The sequence below is a fragment of the Hevea brasiliensis genome, chromosome 8, assembly GCF_030052815.1.
Source record: "Hevea brasiliensis isolate MT/VB/25A 57/8 chromosome 8, ASM3005281v1, whole genome shotgun sequence".
Lineage (NCBI taxonomy): Eukaryota > Viridiplantae > Streptophyta > Magnoliopsida > Malpighiales > Euphorbiaceae > Hevea > Hevea brasiliensis.
The window spans coordinates 47,621,674-47,647,888 of record NC_079500.1 but is presented as its reverse complement, the minus strand read 5'-3'; the positions used below and the strand labels follow the sequence as shown (position 1 = coordinate 47,647,888).

At 35.1% G+C, this 26,215-nt stretch overlaps 1 protein-coding gene across 9 annotated transcripts; it reads right to left on the bottom strand.

Moving 5' to 3' along the window:
• Positions 1–263: 263 nt before the first annotated feature.
• LOC110661202 (transcriptional activator DEMETER) lies at positions 264–23,238 on the bottom strand. 9 transcript variants are annotated; one of them, XM_058151559.1, is made up of 20 exons: positions 23,099–23,238; positions 21,926–22,677; positions 19,036–20,931; positions 18,554–18,913; positions 18,235–18,325; positions 16,713–18,132; positions 16,504–16,583; positions 16,257–16,341; positions 16,072–16,163; positions 15,928–15,996; positions 15,756–15,792; positions 15,566–15,648; positions 14,620–15,054; positions 4,680–4,716; positions 4,543–4,600; positions 4,147–4,286; positions 3,952–4,032; positions 3,516–3,630; positions 3,382–3,420; positions 264–721 (listed from the first exon to the last, which is right to left on the bottom strand). In XM_058151559.1, the coding sequence occupies exons 2-20, from the start codon at positions 22,488–22,490 to the stop codon at positions 609–611; spliced, it is 5,796 nt and encodes a 1,931-aa protein (XP_058007542.1). In that variant the 5' UTR covers positions 22,491–22,677; positions 23,099–23,238; the 3' UTR covers positions 264–608. The 9 variants fall into 9 exon arrangements, 6 of the variants coding, with proteins under 6 accessions (XP_058007542.1, XP_058007545.1, XP_058007544.1 ...); XM_058151562.1 differs by having other exon boundaries at positions 3,967–4,032; XM_058151561.1 differs by having other exon boundaries at positions 21,926–22,662.
• Between the last annotated feature and the right edge of the window lie 2,977 nt (positions 23,239–26,215).

The following is a 26,215-nucleotide window of genomic DNA, read 5'->3' as shown; positions in this document are numbered from 1 at the left end:
GCTGTTAGTAGTTAGCTGTTAGTAGTTAGCTGTTTAAATAGCTGTTAAAGCAGAAGTATTCGGCAAAATAACTATTAGATTAGCTGTTAAATGTAAAAATGGTGATATAATCTTGTTGACTAGTTAAAATACTCTTTCAACCTCTAAAAGTTAGAAGAGGTAGCTTTTCATGAACTATTCCCTTAACTTCTAAGCATTAGTATGCTACCAAATAGTATAAATAAGAGAGATAATATTTTGACTCTAACAAAAATGCTAAATAATACCTTAAAAACTGTTGCTGAATAGTGCATAAATAATGATTATAAATGCATTTATCAACTACATCCCACTTGCCATGGTATTTAACAATATTGAAAATTTCTTTATGCTAGGCTAAGATTGGGCAAGTCACTCTTGTTACACAAAGAACAATTGAATGTACAACAATGTGTTAGCCAATGATCTCTTTTCTTCACTAAGTCATCAATCTTTTGCATATTAGACTTATGCTATTGATCATCTCTGCATCATGGCCTGCTTATCATTGTTTTTCATTCTTTATCTTCACTAGCATGCTTGCTAGAAAGCACAATGTGGCCATAAGAGAGATGACTGTGGCCTACTTTTCATTGTTTTTTATTCTTTGTCTTTGCTAGCTTGCTTGCTGGAATGTGCAATCTGGCAGTAAGAGGTTTGGGTGCTCTTGTCTTCTGGTCAAACCCTCGCACGCAAACAAATCCTGCAAACAAAATTTCAGTTACTGATATGTGAAGCACAGCTGAAAACCACAAAATATATCGCTAGTGAATCAAACCATATGAGAACAATCTACCCAACATAGCACCACCCATGTTTTTTGTAATGTTAGGTCCAATGTTTGTGTAGCAACACCAAATGAGCAAAGGCTTCAAATGCATTAGTCACAATCTTAATTGTAAAAGTTACAAACTCAATCATTTTGGCTCAAAAATAAGCTCCACAATCTTAATTTTAAAGAGTTACGTTCTCAATCATTTTGGCTCAAAAACTAGCTTGCATCTTGTTAAACCTTTTACCATTTTAGTTGTCATTGAAGCCATTCATTCAACCAATTTAGCCAGTCCCTGAGATCAAGTTAAAGTAACTTCCATTCTCAGTTATTGAGTGATTGATAGTTCCTATTTTATTTCCTAACTTTTTTGTAGATCTCTTGAGCATTCTATTTTGAATTTGCTAGTTTAGTTTTGTAATGCATTTGTTTTCTTTTTTGAAGGGTCTAATAATGAAAAAAGGGCAAATTTTATTTCTAGGCAAAATTTTGATTCTGGAAAATATGTAGGGCATGAACTAGGAGGATCTTCGCATATTGAATCTCAATTGAAATGGATTTATTTTATCTGCTATCACATGAAATTTTATAGAATAGACCATTTGGGTTTTCATTGGTTGTTTTACATCTTACAAGTTGGCTGTTAAATAATTTGTTAAGAGATTTTTTGATAAATTCTCTTCATGTGAATATGAGATTAGTTGATTGGTTAATAGGTGTGGTTTTTTTTTAATTTATGTATATTTAATTAATTTAGGAATTACTTGAAATATTGAATTATTAGTATTATTATTGCATTGGATAATCTTTTTTTTTTTTAATTTAATTTCTACATTAGTCCATTGGTTTAGTAATTTAATATGAACTTGTAAAACTTTGAAGCAGTAATTGTAAGTTGTTTCACAATGACTTTACTGTCTGTTATGAATGTTGCTCAATTCAACTAAATTTTATAACCCAAGATCCATGTTTTTTCATAAGATGTTTAGAAATCATAACTTTTATCTTCAATAGTCAATTTCTTACCATTTTTAGTCTTTTCAATTTAAATGTAGTTACTTCTTATAACGGAAAGTTCCATCCCCATTTCTAATCATTTTGGTCTTTTCAACCTAAACGCAGTAACTTTTGCTCGTGACATAAAGATACATCTTGCATGTGGCGTAACAGCCATAACCATCTTTCATTATTTTCACAAAATTTTTTTTCTCAATTGAGACTTCTTCCACCCCTCTTAAATTTGTTTATTCTGAATTTTATCATTTTATGTTATTGCACATTCATCTTAGCATTTGTTGTCTGAAAGCATTAATGGCCATATTTTTATCCCATAGAATTTCTCCTTATGCCTAATACATATTCTGCAATTATACAACATACTGGGAAAATTCTTTTATTTTCACCATAGTTATGAAAGGCGCGCCTCAGGCTCAAGGCTCACCAGGCTCGAACCCTAGCACCTTATGCGCCTAGGTGTGCGCCTTTGTTCCAAGCATAAGATTGTAGAAAGGCATGCCTTATTTATTTCCATTTTTAGCGAGCATTTTTATTGGCAAAAAGGACTACCATTTAAATTCAAACCAGTAAACTCAATTCAAGATATATGCAAAAGAAACAAAAAGGAAAAACATCAAATTTATTAACTTTTATGTATTTTTTAAATTTTTTACTTTTGCACCTCACCTCACTCAGGTGCGTGCCTGCGCATTGCGCCTCGCGCCTAGGCTCCAGGACTTCTTAACGCCTCAGTGCGCCTTGAGCCTTTAATAACTATGATTTTCACTCAATCAGTTCTCATTCTTTAAATTCTTCTGTTTCATTCTATCCAATATTTCGACCTACTACTTCTATACTTCTCATAAATATCATCTTCTTTAGGGATAAATGCACTGAGATACCAACATTTCTAGGCTATTGATTGCTAGTTTGCTACTAGTTACATATGTGAATTTATTATAGTCCCACTTAGCATAAAATCTTTGAATTTTAAATTGTTGATCAACTATAGTTCTAACTTATCAGTAGCCTCCAGCCTAATTTTATCTGTTAGAATAATATCATTTGAAAATAACATGCACCAACATCCTAAATGTAAATTAATACAAAATATAATTTATTCTTGTAAATCGTGTTTTGTAATAAAAATAGCACACCCCCCATATCTAATAACATACTGTGTGGCATTTCATTTCCTAAGGTATTAAGTTCAATATAATTGCTAACCAAAAGATAATTTATTTGCGCTATCATGATGAGGTACTAGTTGTCATTTCGTAGTCAAATTAGTATAATTATATAATCTCATATTGGAGTGCTGGTTGTCTTTGATAATTTTGGTTAGAAATAGAATCTCTCACTAGCACATTTAATGCTTCCAAGAAAGTTGGTTGAATTTTAAATTTTTTTACTAAATTTTTACTTCAAGTAATAAGGGAGCTTATATATTCATCCTAAACATAAGAATCAAAATGCTAGGTAAATAGAATAGAAAATTGTGAAATTATTTCTTCTTCTTTCTATGTGGCACATTTGCCCCATGGAACTATTTTTTATTTCATTTAAATGAGAATATTAAATGTAGCATTACATACCTTTCCAAAAGCAGTATTGAATTGCTTCTGTTGAAAGTCCTGGAAGAAATAATTGTCCTATGAGTTAGGTTTTACCTTCTTAACATAATTAGAATGTTGACTACCAAAAGCTCATAAACTAATGTTTTTCTTACCTCTAAATATTGTTGATACAGAGGTTCCAAAGTACACTATTCGTCTTGGCAAATTCCATATCCAAGCTCTCGGAACATCAATTGGGTTGATGCTAGTTTCATGATCTGCAAATACCTGCATGACAAATTTGCTTGGTAACTGAGCATTAATTCATGGAATGAATGACTTAAAATCTGGCATAGATAAGATAATGAAATCAATTAGGATTCTTCCTCCCTCACGAGGAGATACAGTCTTTTAAGTTTATGTTTGGCAATTTGATGCCCTCTGCTTTTCCTATATGTTTTTACACTTGAAAATGAAGGTTTGTTCCTTTTCTGAAAATAATATCAATTTGGTGTTTTCCTTAAACTCAAGGATGTAGACTCACATTCACTTATAATTAACTTTAATGCAAATTAAAAATGTTTTTCTAAAATCAGAGAGAGTGCATACTTTGATGGTATTTACCTCATTCACTTGAAAGTAGGTGCCATTGAGCGGAAAGCTTCCTCGCATTGCTGTTCTACAAGGTATCTGCATGTGAAGCCATGTGAATTCAGTGAGCAATACAAGAAGTCATATATTTTTTTTTTCCTAAATTTGGCTTCCATGACTATTGTCTATGTTCCAGTGAGCAGATTTGCTTACCAGAAGTGTTCCTCTGATTATTTGAGAATTAGCTTCTCTGATACTATTGCATGAAAAGCATGTCTTTTTGTTGCATAATTTGTCTGGTTCCTGGGATTGACAATGTTGTTCTGGCAACTGAATTGAATTTGCAGTTTCACCTAGTAATAAGGTATTATTTAGGCATGCTACAAGACGGGTGAAGTTGGAGCATGTACTAAACACTGTGTCATCATAATCTACATTGAATGGTTCATGTTTCTATATCATATTAACACACCCTAAAAATTGCATGGTATATCATAACAATATTCTCTATGTACACTATGGTAGCTTGTGTTTAGATCATGGATCCATAGAAACTATTTGTTTAGTTGTATTTGAGTCAGTCTTGCAAGCATATTATGCCCTACTCACCTGGTTGCCATATTGCGAGAAGGTATGGACTGTGATCATCTGGTTCTCTTTTATCCATCTGCATTTTTTTTTAAACTCACTATTAAACAAGAATAATTGAAGGAGAATTGCCAGTGTCGAATAAAGGGGAAACTAACCTCTTTCAGGAGAGGATGTGAATCTGGAAGTTCATACCTGCATCATATTAGGAGACAGGTGTTAGAATGTGCGATTGAGGATTTTCTCCTATTTTCTTAAAATATATTTTGTTCATTGTCTTTGCATGATATTTTGTTTCGAAACTGTTATGGAAAGTCAATCATTATTTTATTTCTTTGTATATTTTGTATTTTGTATTCATATTTAGGATTTCTTCCTAATTAGTAGAACATAATTATAAGAATCAATTGTATATACATACCCATGTATAGATTAATTGAAATTAAGGAGAATCATCTCTTTCTACATGGTATCAAAGCAGGTCATCTATCTAGGGTGACTATTTATTCTCACCACCTAGCTCAGGAGAGACCTTGGCCGCCGACCGGCCGTTTCGACTCTGATCAATTGCCGGCATCGCCTCAACCCCCTCATTCCACCACTATGTGCTGTTGCCTGATCCAGTATACCATTAAAGGACTTTTGAGATTTGGCTCTCAGATCCTATTTCGGTATTTGCTTGATCTGTGATTTTGGGTTATTTTACTGCTGTAAGCACTTTGGATTAGCATTTCGGTTAGTTTTCTTTGTCTCAACAAATGGCAGACAATAAGAATGTTATTTCTGATGTGATTCCGGTGATGACTAAGATCACGGAACACAAACTTAATAGTTTAAATTACCTGGAGTGGAGTAAAACTGTTAGGGTCTATTTACGTAGTATTGATAAGGATGATTACCTTACTAAAGATCCACCTATGGATGATACACGACAAACTTGGCTAAGGGAGGATGCTCGGTTGTTTTTGCAGCTTTGGAACTCGATTCACGGTGAGATAATTAGTTTAATTAATCACTGTGAATTTGTTAAGGAATTGATGGATTACTTAGATTTTCTGTATTCTGGTAAGGGAATATCTCCCGTATTTATGATGTTTGTAAGGCATTCTACCATGCTAAGAAAGAGGATAAGTCTTTCACGGCTTATTTTATGGATTTTAAATGGGTATATGAGGAACTTAATATATTGTTGCCTTTTAATCCTGATGTGAAAGTTCAGCAGGCCCAATGGGAGCAACTGGCTATTATGAGTTTTCTTGCAGGCCTTCCTTCAGAGTATGAGACTGCTAAATCTCAGATTCTCTCCAGTTCTGAGATTTCCTTTTTGCATGAAACGTTCACACGGGTCCTTCATACAAAGAGTACCTAATCTTCACAGCCTGCTAGTAGTGCTCTTATTAGCCGTAATCCAAATGGACAACAGGGTAATAGAAGAGGAAGTAGAGGAGGAATTACAGGCAACAGAAGTAATCAGCATAATAAAGAGGCTAGTTCTAATCAGGACTCAAGAGGAGTCATTTGTTATTATTGCCATGAGCCTAGCCATACAAAATATAATTATCTGCAACTTCAGAAGAAAAATTAGCGATCACAGGCGGCAAATATGGCAGCAGAGGATTCTACAGTATCTTCCTCTGAGAAAACTTTTTTGGTATCTGCTGAGGATTTTGCACAGTTTTCCCAATATCAGGCATCTCTAAAGCCTACCAGTTCCTCTGTCACTGCGATCACTGAGTCAGGTAAATCCATTACATGCCTTGTGTCTTACTCATCCAAATGGGTTATTGATTCTGGTGCGACAGATCACATGACAGGTAATTCTATTCTTCTATCTACTTTTCAATCTAATCTCACTTCCTTTACTATTACTTTAGCTGATGGTTCTACTTCTTATGTCATGGGTTCTGGAACTGCGAACCCGACTTCGTCAATTTCTTTGTCATCAGTTTTGTGTCTACCAAAATTCTCTTTTAATCTTCTTTCTGTTAGTAAACTTACTCATACCTTAAATTGTTCGATTTCCTTTTTTCCTGACTAGTGTTTGTTTCAGGATCTTATGACGAAACAGATTATTGGTAGAGGACGTGAGTCAAGTGGTCTCTATATTCTGGAAAATCATGTACTGCGGTCACTTGTTTGCTTTAGTACCTTAACACCTCTTGAAGCTCATTGTAGATTGGGCCATCCTTCTTTGTCTACCATGAAGAAGCTATGTCCTCAGTTTCAGTCTTTATCAATACTAGAATGTGAGTCGTGTCAGTTTGCAAAATATCATCGTTTGCCTTCTGTGTCTAGAGTCAATAAATGGGCTTCATCCCCTTTTGAGTTAGTTCATTCTAATGTTTAGGGTCCTTGTTCTATTACTTCTAAAACTGGATTTCATTATATTGTTACTTTTGTTGATGATTACTCTCGTGTTACCTGGTTATATTTAATGAAGAATCGTTCTGAGTTATTTTCTGTCTTTTGTGCCTTTTGTAATAAATTAAAACTCAATTTAATATTTATGTGCGCATATTAAGAAGTGACAATGCCAAATAATACTTTTCAGCACAATTTTAGTCTTATATGACACAAAATGGCATTCTTCATCAGTCTTCCTGTGTGGATACCCCATCCCAAAATGGCATGGCCGAAAGAAAAAATCGGCATCTTTTTGAGGTAACTCGTGCTCTTCTTTTTCAAATGAAAGTTTCTAAACACTTTTGGGTGGATGCAGTTTCTACGGCATGTTTTTTGATCAATCGTATGCTGTCTTCTGTCCTTAATGAGAATATTCTTTATACTGCTTTATTTCCTATAAAATCTTTGTTCCCTATTGAACCCCATATTTTTTGTTGTACCTGTTTTTTGCGTGATGTTCGTCCACAGGTTACTAAATTGGATCCAAAGTCTCTCAAATGTATCTTCCTTGGGTACTCCCGGCTGCAAAAAGGGTACTGTTGTTTCTCTCCTACTCTTAATCATTATCTTATTTCTGCAGATGTCACATTTTTTGAGTCCACTCTATTTTTTCCTCAATCATCTGTGTATGAGAGTCAGGGGGAGGAGGATGATCTCTTAATATATACTGTCCAACCAATGTCTAGTCCTCTCCCACAGCCTGTTCCTTTTGTCTCTAGACCTACTCGACCTCCCGTTGTTCATGTTTATTCCAGGAGATTGAGATTCCCGACTGGATCCTCCACCCGCCTACTTCTGTGAGATCCTCAGACCTCATACTGATCATGATTCTGATCTAGACTTACCCATTGCTTTTCATAAAGGTAACTGTTCATGTACTTACCCTATCTCTTCTTTTGTTTCTTATAATCAATTATCTTCTTGTTCTCGGTATTTTATTACTATTTTAGACTATGTTCCTATCCCTAATACTGTTGGTGAGGCACTGTTTCATCCTGGCTGGTGTGCTGCTATAAAAGAGGAAATGGAGGCTTTAGATGCTAATCGTAAATGGGAACTGTTGCCTTTGCCCACTAATAAGAAAGCTATTGGTTATAAATGGGTATTTACAGTAAAGGTAAATCCTGATGGTTTTGTAGGTTAAAAGTACGCCTTGTAGCAAAAGGATATGCTCAGACATATGGGGTTGATTACTCTGACACTTTTTCTCCTGTAGCTAAACTTACTTCTGTTCGCTTGTTTATCTCTTTAGCAGCTACATATGATTGGCTCCTACACCAATTGGATATCAAGAATGCTTTCCTTCATGGTGATCTTCAGGAGGAGGTGTATATGGAGCAACCACCTGGGTTTGTTGCTCAGGGGGAGTTGGGTAAAGTTTGTAGGCTTTGAAAGTCTCTTTACGGCTTGAAACAAAGTCCTAGGGCCTGGTTTGGCAGATTCAGTGAAGCAGTACAGAATTTGGTATGCAAAAGAGTAAGTATGATCACTCAGTATTTTATAGGCAATCTGAGGCTGGTCTAATTCTCCTGGTAGTCTATGTGGATGACATTGTCATCACTGGGAGTGACGCTGCAGGTATTTCATCTTTTAAAACCTTCCTCCAAACCCAGTTTTAGACCAAAGACTTAGGATTATTAAAGTATTTCTTAGGTATTAAAGTTATGAGAAGTAAAAAGGGTATTTTCTTGTCTTAAAGAAAATATGTCCTCAATTTATTGACAGAGGTGCTAAGCCTTGTAGTACACCTGTTATGGAAAGTCAATCACTATGTTATGGAAAGTCAATCACTATATTATTTTTCTGTATATTTTGTATTCTGTATTCCTATTTAGGATTTCTTATTTAGGATTTCTTCCTAATTAGTAGAACACAATTATAGGAATCAATTGTATATATATACCCATGTACAGATGAATTGAAATCAATAAGAATCATCTCTTTCTACATGGTATCAGAGCAGGTCATCAATCTAGGGTGACTATTTGTTCTCACTACCCAGCTCAGGAGAGACCTTAGTCGCCGACCGGCCGTTTCATCCCTAATCAACATTGTCGGCGTCGTCTCAACCCCCTCATTCCACCACCGCAGTGTCTTTGTTGCGATCCAAGATAACCATTAAAGGACTTCGAGGTTTGGCTCTCGGATCCTATTTGGTATTTGCTTGATTTGGGATTTTGGGTTATTTTGTCGCTATAAGCACTTTGGATTAGCGCTTGGTTTTCTTTCTCAACAAATGGCGCATAATAAGAATATTATTTACGATGTGATTCCTGATGACTAAGATCACGAACACAAACTTAATGGTTCGAATTACCGGAGTGGAGTAAGATCATAGGGTCTATTTGCGTAGCATTGATAAGGATGATCACCTTACTAAAGATCCACCCACCGTTGATACACGACAAACTTGGCTAAGGGAGGATACTCTATTGTTTTTGACTTGAACTCGATTCATAGTGAGGTAATTAGTTTAATTAATCACCGTGGAATTTGTTAAGGAATTGATGGATTACTTAGATTTTCAGATTCGTAAAGGGAATATCTCCGTATTTATGATGTTTGTAAGGCATTCTACCGTCTTTGAGAAAGAGGATAAGTCTCTCACGGCTTATTTTATGGATTTTAAACGGGTATATGAGGAACTTAATGTATTATTGCCTTTTAGTCTGATGTGAAAGTTCAAAGCAGCCCAACGGAGCAACTGGTCATATGAGTTTTCTTGTGCCTTCCTTCAGAGTATGAGATCGCTAAATCTCGATTCTCTCCGATCGAGATTTCCTCTTTGCATGAAACGTTCACACGGGTCCTTCAGACAGAGTACTCAATCTTCACAACTCGGTGAGTGCTCTTATTAGCCGTAATCCAAATGGACAACAGGGTAATAGAAGAGGAAGTAGAGGAGGAATTACAGCAATGTAATCAGCGTAATGGAGAGGCTAGTTCTAATCAGACTCAAGAGGAGTCATTTGTTATTATTGCCATGAGCCCGGACATACAAAATATAATTGTCCGCAACTTCAGAGAAAAATCGGCGATCACAGATGGCAAATATGGCAGCAGAGAATTCTCTGATATCTTCCTCGAGAAAAGTATTTTGGTATCTGCAGAGGATTTTGCACAATTTTCCCAGTATCAGGCATCTCTAAAGCCTACCAGTTCCCCTGTCACTGCGATCGCTGAGTTAGGTAAATCTACTACATGTCTTGTGTCTTCTTCATCCAAATGGGTTATTGATTCTGGTGCGACAGATCACATGACAGGTAATTCTAGTCTTCTATCTGCTTTTCAGTCTAATCTCACTTCCTCATCATTACTTTAGCCGATGGTTCTACTTCTTGTGTCATGGGTTCTCGAATCGAACCCGACTTCGTCAATTTCTTTGTCTTCTGTTTTGTGTCTACCAAAATTCTCTTTTAATCTACTTTCTGTTAGTAAACTTACTCATACCTTAAATTGTTCTGTTTCCTTTTTTCCTGACCAGTGTTTGTTTCAGGATCTAACGATGAAGCAGATTATTGGTAGAGGACGCAAGTCAGGTGGTCTCTACATTCTGGAAAATCATGTACCGCGGTCGCTTGTTTGCTCCAGTACCTTAACACCTCTTAAAGCTCATTGTAGATTGGGTCATCCTTCTTTATCTACCATGAAGAAGCTGTGTCCTCAATTTCAGTCTTTATCAGTACTAGAATGTGAGTCGTGTCAGTTTGCAAAACATCATCGTTTGCCTTCTGTGTCTAGAGTTAATAAACGGGCTTCATCTCCTTTTGAGGTAGTTCATTCTGATGTTTGGGGTCCTTGTTCTGTTACATCTAAAACTGGATTTCGTTATTTTGTTACTTTTGTTGATGATTACTCTCGTGTTACCTGGTTATATTTAATGAAAAATCGTTCTGAGTTGTTTTCTATCTTTTGTGCCTTTTGTAATGAAATCAAAACTCAATTTAATATTTCTGTGCGCATATTAAGAAGTGACAATGCCAAAGAATACTTTTCAGCACAATTTCAGCCTTATATGACACAAAATGGCATTCTTCATCAGTCTTCCTGTGTGGATACCCCATCCCAAAATGGCGTGGCCGAAAGAAAAAATCGTCATCTTCTTGAGGTAACTCGTGCTCTTCTTTTTCAGATGAAAGTACCTAAACACTTTTGGGCGGATGCAGTTTCCACGGCATGTTTTTTGATCAATCGTATGCCATCTTCTGTCCTTAATGGGGATATTCCTTATACTGCTTTGTTTCCTACAAAATCTTTGTTCCCTGTTGAACCCCGTATTTTTGGTTGTACCTGCTTTGTGCGTGATGTTCATCCACAGGTTACTAAATTGGATCCAAAGTCTCTCAAATGTGTCTTCCTTGGGTACTCCAGGCTCCAAAAAGGGTACCGTTGTTTCTCTCATACTCTTAATCGTTATCTTGTTTCTGCGCAGATGTCACATTTTTAGTCCACTCCATTTTTTCCTCTATCATCCGTGTATGAGAGTCGGGGAGGAGGATGATCTCTTAATATATCTTGTCAACCAATGTCTAGTACTCTCCACACTGTTCCTTCGTCTCTAGACCTACTCGACCTCCGTTGTTCATGTTTATTCCAGTAGATTGGAGATTCTCGACTCGGATCCTCCACCGGCTACCGTTGTGAGATCCTGCACTCATCGATCATGATTCGATCTAGACTTACCAATTGCTCTTCGTAAAGGTAAACGTTCATGTACTTACCCTATCTCTTCTTTTGTTTCTTATAATCAATTGTCTTCTTGTTTCGGTGTTTTGTTACTTCTTTAGACTGCATTACTATCCCTAATACTGTTAATGAGGCACTGTCACATCCTGGCTGGTGTGATGCTATGAAAGAGGAAATGGAGGCTTTAGATGCTAATGGTACATGGGAACTATTGCCTTTATCCACTGGTAAGAAAGCTATTAGTTGTAAATGGGTATATACAGTAAAGGTAAATCCTGATGGTTCTGTGGCTAGGTTAAAAGCACGCCTTGTAGCAAAAGGATATGCTCAGACATATGGGGTTGATTACTCTGATACTTTTTCTCCTGTAGCTAAACTTACTTCTATTCGCTTGTTTATCTCTTTAGCAGCTACATATGATTGGCCCCTGCATCAATTGGATATCAAGAATGCTTTCCTTCATGGTGATCTTCAGGAGGAGGTGTATATGGAGCAACCACCTGGGTTTGTTGCTCAGGGGGAGTTGGGTAAAGTTTGTAGGCTTCGAAAGTCTCTTTATGGCTTGAAACAAAGTCCTAGGGCATGGTTTGGGAGATTCAGTGAAGCAGTACAGGAATTTGGTATACAAAAGAGTAAGTGTGATCACTCAGTATTTTATAGGCAATTTGAAATTTGGTCTAATTCTCTTGGTAGTCTATGTGGAAGACATTGTCATCAAAGTGAGAGACAATGAAGGTATTACATCTCTTAAAACCTTCCTACAAACTCGCCTGCACCAAAGACTTGGGATTGTTAAAGTATTTCTTGGGTATCGAAGTTATGAGAAGTAAGAAGGGTATTTTCTTGTCTCAAAGAAAATATGTTCTCGATCTATTGATCTGACAGAAAATTAGGTGCTAAGCCTTGTAGCGCACCAATGACTCCAACTTTACAATCAAGTAGCAGGGGATAGTGAGTTGTTTGAAGATCCAGAGAGATACAGGAGATTGGTAGGAAAATTGAACTACCTTACAGTCACTCGTCCTGACATTGCTTATGCCGTTAGTGTGGTAAGTCAGTTTATGTCTTCCCCAACTGTTGCTCATTGGGAAGCCTTGGAACAAATCTTGTGTTATCTGAAGGGCGCTCCAGGAAGAGGTTTGCTATATGGTAATCATGGGCATTTGAATGTTGAATGTTTTTCAGATGCCGACTGGGCTGGATCTAAGGTTGACAGGAGGTCAACTACTGGATATTGCGTTTTTATTGGAGGAAATTTGGTGTCTTGGAGAAGCAAGAAGCAGAGTGTAGTTTCTCGATCTAGTGCTGAATCCGAATACAGAGCCATGGCACAATCAGTATGTGAGGTAATGTGGATACTTCAATTACTAGATGAGACAGGTTTGAAGACCTCCCTGCCTGTGAAATTGTGGTGTGATAATCAAGCTGCTCTTCATATTGCTTCTAATCCGGTGTTTCATGAGCAAACCAAACATATTGAGATTGATTGTCACTTTATTCGTGAAAAGATTCAACAACAGATCATCTCAACAGGACACATCAAAACTGGAGAGCAGTTAGGAGATATTTTCACAAAAGCTCTGAATGGAGTTAGGATTGACTACATTTGTAACAAGTTGGGCATGATTAACATCTATGCTCCAACTTGAGGGGGAGTATTATGGAAAGTCAATCACTATGTTATAAAAAGTCAATCACTATATTATTTTTCTGTATATTTTGTATTCTGTATTCCTATTTAGGATTTCTTATTTAGGATTTCTTCCTAATTAGTAGAACACAATTATAGGAATCAATTGTATATATATATATACCCATGTACAGATTAATTGAAATTAATAAGAATCATCTCTTTCTACAACACCAATGACTCTAAATTTAGAACGGTTAGCAGGGGATAGTGAGTTGTTTGAAGATCCAGAGAGATAAAGGAGATTGGCAGGAAAATTGAATTACCTTACAGTCACTCGTCTTGACATTGCTTATGCCGTTAGTGTGGTAAGTCGGTTTATGTCTTCCCCAACTGTTGCTCATTGGGAAGCCTTAGGACAAATCTTGTGTTATCTGAAGGGCACTCCAGGAAGATGTTTGTTATATGGTAATCATGGGCATTTGAATGTTGAATGTTTTTCAGATGATGACTGGGCTAGATCTAAGATTGACAGGAGGTCAACGACTGGATATTGGGTTTTTATTGGAGGAAATTTGGTGTCTTAGAGAAGCAAGAAGCAGAGTGTAGTTTCTCGATCTAGTGTTGAATCCGAATACAGAGCCATGGCACAATCAGTATGTGAGGTAATGTGGATACTTTAATTACTAGATGAGACAGGTTTTAAGACCTCCCTGCCTGCGAAATTGTGGTGTGATAATCAAGCTGCTCTCCATATTGCTTTTAATCTGGTGTTTCATGAGCGGACCAAACTTATTGAGATTGATTTTCACTTTGTTCGTGAAAAGATTCAACAACAGATCATCTCAACAAGACACATCAAAACTGGAGAGCAGTTAGGAGATATTTTCACAAAAACTCTTAATGGAGCTAGGATTAACTACATTTGTAACAAGTTAGGCATGATTAACATCTATGCTCCAACTTAAGGGGGAGTGTTATGGAAAGTCAATCACTATATTATTTCTCTGTATATTCTATATTCTGTATTCCTATTTAGGATTTCTTATTTAGGATTTCTTCCTAATTAGTAGAACACAATTATAGGAATCAATTGTATATATATACCCATATACAGATTAATTGAAATTAAGGAGAATCATCTCTTTCTACAGAAACTTTTTGCCATTTTTTCATAACTTGGACTTGGAGTCTTATGTATCTATTTAGTAACTGCCTTCCATTTTCTTGAGTGCTCAGTATCAAAATATTGCTATAGCATGATTTTTGATCATATGATTTTTGATGAATTTTGTTAACCATTCTGACATGATTCTATCAAGCTAAATGCAGTGGTTTGTTTGCAACTTTTCATTAGTTAAGGGAAGATTTTCACTTACACTTGGTGCTCTGTCCTAAGCCCACTGACATTCTTCAGTTTGGTGGGGACGTAGGCAGCTTCTGGATTCAAAGCAACTAAAGCCTTGGACATGTCACATTCTTGAAGTTCCATGTTTGCTTGCATGTAATTCTGTAAATTCATTGTCAACTCTTCCATGTTGAGTTTTATTGTTGTTATTTCATCAGTATCCTCGTTGTTTATGTCCTCCATATCAATTTCTGTTACTTCAGTGTGTTCTTGTTCAGGTGTTGCTGGCTCTTCAATGATAGGTAAACAACTAATAATATCTGAAACTCCTCTTTTAAATGGATTCTCCCCAGGTGGAGGTAATGTTATGGGATCAATAACTATGCCAGGGCCTTTCTCCATTCTTAAAGGAACAGTTGAAGTCAATATACTCTTCTCTTCTGGCCCTGGTAGTACAAGCCTTGCACTGCAATAAACAGAGGTCACATTCAGCTTCATTCTCTGAAGTATTAGCCTTTATGGATATTGGAAAATAAGGTATCTTATGTTGTTTTCCTAAACCTTTTTCTTAAAGTGAAGAATAGTTGTGCTTCTCATGTGCATCTTACTTGGCTGTTGCAAACTTTTTTGGTATCATATTTGCTATCCTGTTACCTCACATTTTCATAATTCCTATGCATATGGTCTTTGGGATGCTAATGTAATTCTGGCTACATTTATTTTTTCCCTCCTCTCTTGGACCCTTACATGATCAGGGAACCATTATTAATCTAATTTCATCAGGTGTTCTCTGTCTTTGTTTTAACAGGCTAAAACATTTCTTGAAACTGAATGCTTTTCTGTTCAATTTTGCAAAATTTTGATTTTCAAATGTTTGGGACTTTTGTATGTATCAGAATTTTAAAATTTATGATGCCAGCCTATTTATGTTTTGCTAGCATATTGGTGACCGTGTAAAAATAGATTGATGGGCAAACCTTGCAAAGGCGCTAGCAAAATGCCTGCATTCTGCTCTCATTGGACATGCATTGCAATTTGGTTTATTCTTTGTACAAAAAACCTGAATAAAGGTTGAAGCATGTTGCATAATGATTCTTTTCCAAAATGATAGAACTAAAAATAAAGTTGCAGCAAATATGGAAGTAAAAGTCAAGCTTTTGAATATACCTTTCCAAATGTAATCAGCTGGTAATGTAATTCATACCTGTAATCCCATTATATAGAAAAATATGAGCAAAATCTATAACTGAATCAAAAAGTAGCTTCTTCTACACTATTTTTGTGTAGCAAAAATGTTATCAGTGAAGGAAATATTTTCAACAAAGAGTTAAATAGTTACAGTGTTCGTTGATCAAGTTTGCACAATCTCGGCCAGAGGTATTTCTGAATTGACTCGAGTACTGGGTACCTAAATAGAATGTGATTAGCATTCTTTTATTGGTGGAAATATGTTGGGCCTGTTGGTTGGGGAATGATTACTTACAATTGTAGGAGGTGTAATTGAAGTGACTCTGGCAATGGTTGAAGAGGGACCCATCCCAATCGAACTGCTATCCGTCCAACATTTGTGTCGACCTTCAGGAAAATGTAAATGAATTAGTTGATTGTAAAATTTTGCAGCCTCTTGTAAGTTGCTTTCCATCTGGAGTTCACACATATTGAACTTACTGGGAAAGCAACATGATGAAGTGTTAAGAGCCGCACACACTCCACACTTTTCAACCCCAATCCCCTTATGCTTAGCAGATAATCCCTGCAGAATAAAGATATTTCAGAAGCTACAAAATGAATTATGCAGATATACTACATTATTTTCTGTTCAATTTGGCTATGTGAAGCATTATGCAATCTAATTAAAATAAATGAAGTAGCTTCAACATTTTAAGAAAGTATTCTAATATTTCAGATGGCTTACTTTGCTTTGTCAGGGGGAACATCTCTTAACCATTCCAGATCAATGCTTCCATGTTCTCTGACCAGTCGATTCAGAAATTCCTGCAAAATGTTGCAACTGTTAGAATCTGTAAATAGTTTGACTTTTAAAGCAATATTGTTTGCTTATGATGCCATTTGAAGCTGAGTCTGGTGATTTATAGGGTTTGAGATTGGATTTAATTAATTTACCTTGATTCGTTCTGCTAGCATGTTGTTCATCCCTCTTTCTTTAATATTAGCAGAAATCTTATTGACATTAGCACATCTCATTGCTTCATAGTCCAGGGAGTCCATTGTATTTTGGCTTCTTTCTTTTCTTCTACCATTTGCCAAGACTTGCTTCCTCAAACTATCCCAGTCAATAGCGTCCTTTTTCTTGCCCCCAGCTTTTGCTTTTCTTGCATTTAAGTTTTCTATATTAGTAAAATTTACTTGTTCCTTCAAATTTGACTTAGCCAATTCATTTTCTGAATGTGTGTGCTTATCCACCAAAGCAATTCTCTCTTGAACGCCAAAAACTTTTTCTTTTAGATTGGGAATGTTTGAGATGTGCTGCTCATAACTGCACTGCCCATTAACCTGTGCATCCGCAAGATTTGCAGTTTCGGCCATTGATTTTCTTTCCAATTGGAAGGTCTTTTCTATCTTATGTGGTTGGAAGCCATGGTAAGGTTTAGGACTGATTTGTTCATGCATCATTTGCTTGCTTAGGAAAGAATGTGGGTCCACCATTTGAGTCTCTTGATAGCTTGATGACCCATATTGTTGTGCTGTTGATATAGCTACACTCTCTGTCCCTTGTACAACCCTTTTGCTTGTGCAACTTGCATCTTTTTCCTTGTTGAATATGGAGGCACTTGAAGGCCAAGAAGATATGCTTTCTTCTCTGTTCAATACAACACTTTCTTCATCTAGTATCTCAGATTGTACAGTTTTGTACAGCTGATAGTTACAAGAAGGAACCACTGGTACTTGCATCTTTGGATTATTGAAATTGATTTGCTGATAAAATGTAGGAGAGCCTTTTAAGCTATTGTCTAATGTTTCCAATCTAGGCCATTGCTGCTGGCTGTTTTCTATGTATTCTGTTTGCTTTTTTCCTTGCCTTGATTGCAAATGAAACAGTGATCTTCCACTTACACGACTATAGAACTCTTCAAACAAGGTGGTGCTCTCAACTTGTGGAAGATTTGTTAATGATGTATTGGGATTCTTGCTGTGTGTGCACTCATTTGCATGATCTTCTGCTTCTGAGTTGGAGGCTGAGTAGGATCCGACTCCATTGCTTTGGATAACTGAGGAATCAAAAGAATCTTGTGATGACAATTCTTCTTCTTGAGGGCTGTGACTGTGAGTCTCTACAATGCTTGTCCTGTCTGTCCATGAGGTCTCACTGTCTCTCTGATATTCTGTTGATTCATAGCATGTCATAGAGTTCCGACTGTAGAAAGGGTTATATAACAACTTTTCATTCCATTTGACCATGTCATTTGGATTTGGCATGCAGACATTCGGTTCTTCAACCAGTATTCTTGTCTCATTCCTCTCACTGATTCTGTTTCTTGTTGACTTAAGAGGAAATCTTGCTGATAGAGACATGAAGGCAGAGCTGCATGGTGGGCAAGTAGTTGAAGAGATTGTTTAGTTTCTGCATCAAGATCAGTATTCCTGCCAATCCAGTCTTGAAATTAAGACAAATCCTGGAATTTACCTTGAAAGATGGTCTGAAACATTTTGAGTAAGGAAGACTCCTATCACTGAATCAACAACTGATCCCTTCCATTCTGAGAAGCGCCTATCTCCTGTAATGAGTTATTGCATTCATACATGGACGTGAGTTTCTGTGCTTTTCTCTAATTGTGAACTATCGGTTACCATTGAAAAAAGGTTTCACCTAGATTATTCTATAAAAACTTAAATGAATTTGCCAGTGACTATGATTTGAATACTCTAGCATCTTCAAAGGATGATTGCTATTCAAGTTGTTAAATACTATTGTTTCTTATTTTAGTGGATATTTAAACTCGTACCTTGTACAAGATGCATTCTTGCAATGAATGAATCAACTCGTCCACGGAAAACTCTCCTCTCTTGCTCCCACCACTGCTTTTTCTCATATGTTTCTTCAGTGCCTTCACATCCCTCCTTCCACATCAACGGTTTCCACACTCTCTCTGTCTCTGGGTCAAGGTCCACTTTAGGTCTTGGCTTACGCCTCTTGACCAAGTCAAACCGTTCATATGGAACGAGTGTGCCTCCTCCTTTGTGTGGCACAAGTGCATTTTGTGCTTTGTCCTTCATTTCATTGCTCCTTTCATTGAGATTGAGACACTCCATTCGATATATAATTTCTTCAGTTGTGGCAGTGAATCTTTGCTTTGGCGGTCGCCCTGCATCAAATATCAAGAGTATTGCTTTTCAATATGGTTACAAGTAAATTTTGCAAATCATAGAGCCTTAAGCCTTTTGAGAGGCTACATTTTTTATAAGGATTTCATAATAAGCAATATACCTCTTCTTTTAGCAGGCGATTGCTGATCTTTCAAGGCGTCCTTATGTTTTTGTAGCATTTTACCTTCCCTTAATGGAATAGGTTTGGATTGATTGGGCCCCATTGCCTGCTTTCTTGACACATCAATGTTGGAATTTTTGGGTTGTAGTTGCTCTCCAGGTTGAGGGCCTGTTTTGGGAGCAGTTGGTAGGAGCTTGTTATAATTCTCAACTCTGGTTAGGGTGGCAAGGTTCTGGATATTAGTGGATCTGTTGGTCTCTTCAATCCTTTCCATGCATGCGTTGGGTCCAGATAATATATTTTGCTTTGACAAATCTTGTTCAGAAGCCACTTGATGTGTGTACAAGTCAGCAGGAAATCTGGTGGACCTATTATTTTCTTTCCTCTTGAAATTATAGCTTTCCAAGTATGAGTTCTGTATTCCCCTATTCCTTTGAACTGTAAATGCAGTTGAGTGGACATTGTTGCTGCTGCTTATTTTTAGCGTTGAATGGTTAACAGCTGCATGAGAAGGTAGCAAACCATTTGTATTTGTCGAGATTCCATTTTCAATCTTCCTCTTCTTTTGAGTCAACGAACAAAGTGCACTAGACATGCAGCTGTATAAGTGATAATCTGGTGGATTTGCAGTACAGTTGCCTGTCTGCTCAACATGAACAAATTCTCTCTTGTATCCCCTACCATCAATGAAATGATGTGAAATTTCTGCAACTGATTGAGTATTATGAGACATCATTTGTGTGCTCCTTTCACGGCTTTTGCAAATAATTTTTGCAGGAAAGGCAATTTGGCCAATTCCTTCTGCACTGAGATGCTGCATTCTGATATCTGTTGCTCTAGCATTGACATTGAAATTATCCATTTGCACTTCTTTTGTTGAAGCTGGTTGGACTGCAGCTTCTCTTTTGTCTGAAATTGAAATGGCTCCGGCTTCTGTTCTATTTGAAACTGTGGTGTCATTACACAACAATTGATTGCTGGCATAGGTGAGGTTACTTTTTGCTCCTGATTGGTGTCCCAACAGTAGCTCACTGTCTTGTCTCATCTGTATATCTGACTTTGTTCTGCACTTCATGTTAGTTTTATTGATTGAATCAGCAGCTTGAAAACCTGTACTTGAATTGAAAGTCTCTTTTTTTTTCAGTATCTCCTGCCGAGCAAATGAATTGCTCTCCCCTTCATCTCTGATATTTTCCAAGTCATCAAAGTTCAATGCTCTTCTACATGATGGTGCTGCAGTTCCGGCAATGGGATATGCAGTCTCACTGATATCATTTACATTTTGAGTTGCTGGATCTTTCAGGTCCTTTTGAAGATGCTTCCTTTGCTTCAGTTTCTCCTTCGAATCAGTAGTCCCTCCTCCAATAGAATCTGGATGTTGAGTTACTGATTCTTGCTGGCCCTTCCTGCGCACATACTTTCTCTTCGTTTTCTCCTTGGGATCAGCTATTTTGTTGGTTGCCGTCTTGTTCTGTTTTCCTTCCTTGACTACTTTAGGCCTATGCTTTTTCTGTTTTGGTTGTTTCTGCTGTGGTGTTTTGTTCAAGTTAATAACTTGGTCGCTTTCTTTGCCAGAATCTTTTGGTTCCTCAAATGGTGTAGAAATGACAGCAGATGATGAGTCCACGATATTATGCAAGAGCTCATCAGAATTGTGCCGTTTTGGGATATAGACCACCGATGCGACTAGCTCATGGCATTTGTCTTTTACTTCACTTAAGGCTTTTTCCTGAGGAGAATTTACAGTCGCATAGAGCTGGTTCTCTAATTTCTTGGTCTGTTGTGGTGTTACTGGTGCGAATTGAAATGAATTGGTGGTAGTTGATGCTGCATCAGGTGCTGTACTTGGTAGTGAATTGAGGTCATAGTCAGGATTGTGAGGCATGAGAAATCCATCTGTAGAAAACAATATTGCTTGAGAAAATATTATGAAAATTTACTGAATTTTCCTGAAGAATATGTTATAAGATTTAGCTCAGGTAACTTGCGCTATTTGAAGACAAAGTCTTGTTGTTTCTTGGTTTTCGCTTTTCAGAATACATCCAAAGGAGGGGTATCACCGGTGGAGGTGGTGGAGGTGTATTTAACTTTCCTTCTTTGGCTCTTTCCTTAGTATTTCCAGAGCCATCTCATAGATAGGCAAAGTCTGCCTCTTGATGGACTCCTAGCAGGGGGGGAAAAAGTCTTGCAACTAAAGGACAGCAATTGTTTCACACCCGATCATTTTTCTCTGACCACCTGGGACAAGAATAGGGAGGGACAAGAATAGGGAGAAGGTCTTTGCACCTAGAATTTCCATCACCTACCTCAATCATATATATATATATATATATATATATATATATATATATATATATTATATTTTAATAAAAAATAATTTATTTTTATATATTTAAATATTACAATTTAAAGAAAAATATAGATTATTAATATTATGTTTAAAATTTATATTTTTAACTTATAATTTTTTTAATAAATAAATTCATATTAGAAAAAATAAAAAAATAAAAAATAATTCCAGAGAAATTTGTCCCACTCGCTTCCCAGCGAAAAAATCCATCCCTACGCCCTACCCGCCTTTTGCCATCCCCACTTGCAACAATAAAACAACAATCACAAACATAACATAATCAATTGACAAGGAAAATGGCACATTGTCAAATTTCCATTTCTATGTCTATGAAGTCAAATTAAATCATTGCCATGAGATGAAATCCAGATTAATGTTTTATGGTCCCTTCAATTTTCAGTTATGGACAATGAGCAGATTCCATGTGTTGAGCATTCTTATTTGCATAATATATCCTTGATGATAAATACTATGTTCATAAATTATCATAAAACAAATAAATAAATAAAACAGAGAGAAAGAGCAGATAGAATCACTTACGCTGAGGTATCTGAAGTAGGCTATTACAGCTACTCGACTGGCTTGAACTCAAGCAGTGAGTTTGGCTGGGGAATAGCAATTCTCCTGATCTGGATTCTCTCAAGCTGCTAACTTGGGAATGGAAAGTTGGAATCAAAAGCCTTCCTCTGCTGTTCATACTTCTATTTGGACTTCTATCTGGACTGGCAATAGGAACTGAATTATTCATTGTCAAAAGATCAACAAATGAATTACTATTCCAATTCCCATTTTGATGATGAAGGGCCTGTGTGTAGGACCCTGAAATGCAATTCATCATGCTGTCTCTTCCTGCCAAACTCCAATTTCCGCCCAATTGGCCAAAATGTTGAGCCACCCTTCCAGAATTCGACACCTCCTGTGCATAACCTGTGGGAATTCGTGCCAGTTCTTGATGATTCCCATTCCCAAGCCCTTCAATTGGCATGGAATTATATCTTGTTGCAATATGCTTTTCTGGAGTTGCTGGCACCCAAGAACCCGTAAACTCATATTCTCTCCCTTGTGGGACTGAAAATGCATCTCCTATATTGTTTCTTGAATCCATTCAAACTTCAACCAATTCTCCCACTTCTCTGTTTCAAAACCAATATTTTTCTTCCACTGGCTGAAATTCCCAGTGAATTACAAAAATTTCAAGATTCAACATATTCTCTCCTCTCCTACCCCCATTGCCTGAACCTGTTCTTCCAAAAACCCAACACGCGTTTCTTACTCACCTGTAAGTCCAAATACTAAGATAATAGATAAAACCAAAAAAAAAAAAAAAAAGGAAAAATTAATAAATAAAAGAAGAAAAAGAAATAACTTTCAGGTAGGAAAAACAAGAAATTAATAATTACTATAAATGCAGGGATATTATTTCCCAGACATTTCTCAACAATTAAAAGAGCCAGCTAGCTATTACCCAGGAAAACAAGGAAAACATGAACAACCATATAAAGAATTCAATGCTTTTACAAAACAGACCTGAATTTTAGTCAGTTTTAAATTCTTAAAATCATAAAAATCCACATCAAAATCTCCTTAAAAAATAAAAATTTCCTTTAATATGCAACAAGAAATGTGTATATCCACTATTTTGGTTTCTGGGTCAATGCCCATAAAATTAACATGGTAATATAATATAATTTGTTCATGTACAGCTTAGCTCACCGAACTGTTCCTGACTCAGCTCAGCCTCCTTAAACAAGTCAACGCCAGAAAGACCCAGTCAGTCTATTGTTTAAGAGAGAGAGAGAGAGAGAGGGCAAGACAAGAAGAAACTAAATATTAATTCATAGTTCAAAAATACATGCATTTCTTTTGGGCACCCTTTTTCTCTTTATAAATTGGGCACTCCTCTCTATAACTTATTTAATTACTTAGCTTAAGCATCATTTCACTTTTCCTGCTTTTAAAAAGCCGCTTCCTTCCCCGCGTATTTTACTTTATTGTTGTTATTCTTAACGTCCGTTAGTTGGGATTAGGCAAGACAATGGATGACATGTACGTCAAAATCACTATATTTGAAAAAAAAATTATTATTTTTAATATTTAAATTTATTTTAAAATATTTAAATTTATTTTAAAATATTTAAATAATATTTAAATTATTTAATTTTATATATTTTAATTAATAATTCACATAAAATATATATTTTTATTAATAATTTATATTTAAAATTAATAAGTTTATAAAATATTTAAATTTTTTTATTTAAATATAATAAAAATTATAAATATTATTATAAAAATATATTTTATATTTAATTAATTATTTATATAAATAAATTCAAGTAATACGAATATTATTTTTTAAATTTAAATTCACCTTAAATCTAATTAAATATTATGTAAATTTATCCTAATAGAATTTAATCGATCAAGTATCTGAAAATATCCGACTTGTTGTTATCTCTAATTGAAATTTAATTTTTAGTTTTAATATTATAATAATTTAAATGTAGTTAAAATTTTAATTATTGATTTATGATTTTTTATTATTAATTATTAATAATTAAAATTTAATAAATAATATATAATTATAATTAAAATAAATATATTTTAAATCCATGATAAATTTTCAAACATATGTTCAATATTTGCTTGTATTAGATATTATCACAACGTCAAAAATAAAATATTGATGTTTCATAAAGGATTAACAATACAATATGCTAATTTTTTTTATTATATTATATGTGGTTGCTTTTTCTATTTAGCTAACTTAATTATATTATCACCAAATCTAATATATTAATATGAATAAAATGGAAAATAATCTAAAAATGTACATGATATATATGTATATATATTAAAAGGTTTTACTTAATCAATAAGTTTTAATTTAATAATATTATAATAAAATTTTAAAAAGATAAAATTTTAAATTTATTTTAATAGGAAATAATTAAAAATCTCCTTAAAATCCCATTTTGACTGTGTTTGCAAGATGATTGTTATCTTGAAGATTAGTATTTGCCATTAGGGGTGTGCAAACGGCCGGTTCGGTTCCGAACCGATAAAATCAAAAATCAAAAATTTTAAAAACCGAACCGAACCGATTGATAAGAGAAAACCGAATCGAATCGAATCGATAAATTTCGATTTGGTTCGGTTTTAAACCGATCAAACCGAAATTTATAAAATTTCATATTTTTAACATTAAATCTAAATAATAAAAACATAAAAACAAAAAAAAGAAGAAATCAAAACTCAAAAATCTTTAGGTTCGGTTCGGTTTTCTTTGATTTCGGTTCGATTCGATTCGGTTCGATTCAATTTGATTCGATTTTTTTGATTTCCTATATATATTAATAATTTCGGTTCGGTTTGATTTTTTTAATTTTTTTATGAAAATAACCAAACCAAACCAAACCGATTAATCGAAATTATCAAAATTATAAATCAAATCAAACTAATTAAATTTTAAAATCAAATCGATTAAATTAAATTAATCGATTCGGTTTGATTTTTTGATTTAATCGAAAACTGCACACTCCTGTTTGCCATGGTGTGCTCCTTTCCAAAATAAATTGCGTGCAAATAATAACTTGACACGTTTAAAATGCCATACATGACAAGTGACAATAACAGATGATCAATGCTTTCTATTTTTATCTCTTATTTAAATTAAGAAAAATAAATTTTTACATGTGAAAAGGCATGACGCTCAAAACAACTCAGATTTTGTACCTTTTCTGTAATTACTCATTAATTACCCTAGGGCTATATTAGTCATTTCACTCATACCAAACAAGGTGTATCCTTGCTTGTAATGCGTGTTTGTTTGGTCCTTTTTGCTTGATATAAACACGTGACTCCCTCGTGCCGAAAATGGCCTAGCAGACTGTCTGGCCTCCAAGTCTGTGCAAGATGCTGCTAACTCAGATACGCCCACAGCAAAAATAAAGGTGGATATATTTTTTTTTTTAATTTTAAAGTAATAAATGATAAGGCTTTATCGGCACAAATGAGGGTGCCCCAATAAACTTGCAAGAAAATTTTACGTATTGCCTATAGGTTTGCATGTTTGATGGGTCTCATTTCATATATTTATTAAAATATTATTATTTTATAATATTTATGAAAATTAAGATATAAAGTACTCTCTTTTCTTATTTAATCATTTGGGGTCATTGCTTTGAAATACCTCCCATCATCAACTCATCACTAATATTTAAATTTTTTTATATAAAATATTTTATACTATTAACATCGTTAAACTATTATACTATTAATCCCAATTCTCGTTGCATCATAATGCCAATTTGGAAAGAATAAAAAAAGCGTAACAACGTACGAGTCTTATTTTTTTTTTTTAATATAATTAAACCCTCTAATCAAGTTTTCATATTACAAATTTTTAAAATTTTTCTATTAATTCTAAAAGATTGTATCTTAAAGATTTGATTGATAAAAAATTGTCTCCCTTTTACATTTCATGTGCGTAATACTTTGATTGCAAAATAATAAAAAAAAAGAAAAGTTAAAAGGAAAAAATTAGAAGAACTTAAAATTTTAAATGCTCTATTTATCTCATAAAGCTAGTCAACAGGAGAGATCTGCCTTAAGAGATAGAGGAAAAAAAAGAAAGGATGGAGAACCTAATTAAATAGCCATATATCCGATCCATAATTTTTAATGATGAAGCCAAATTTCTTTGACCTTGATTGAGTTTTGAAAAATATAGTTATGTTGAAAAAAAAAAGAAAATTAAGAAGAATTGGGAGAGTTAGCGAAAAAATTTGTTTTAAATGACAGCAACATCCACCATACCAACATGGCCCT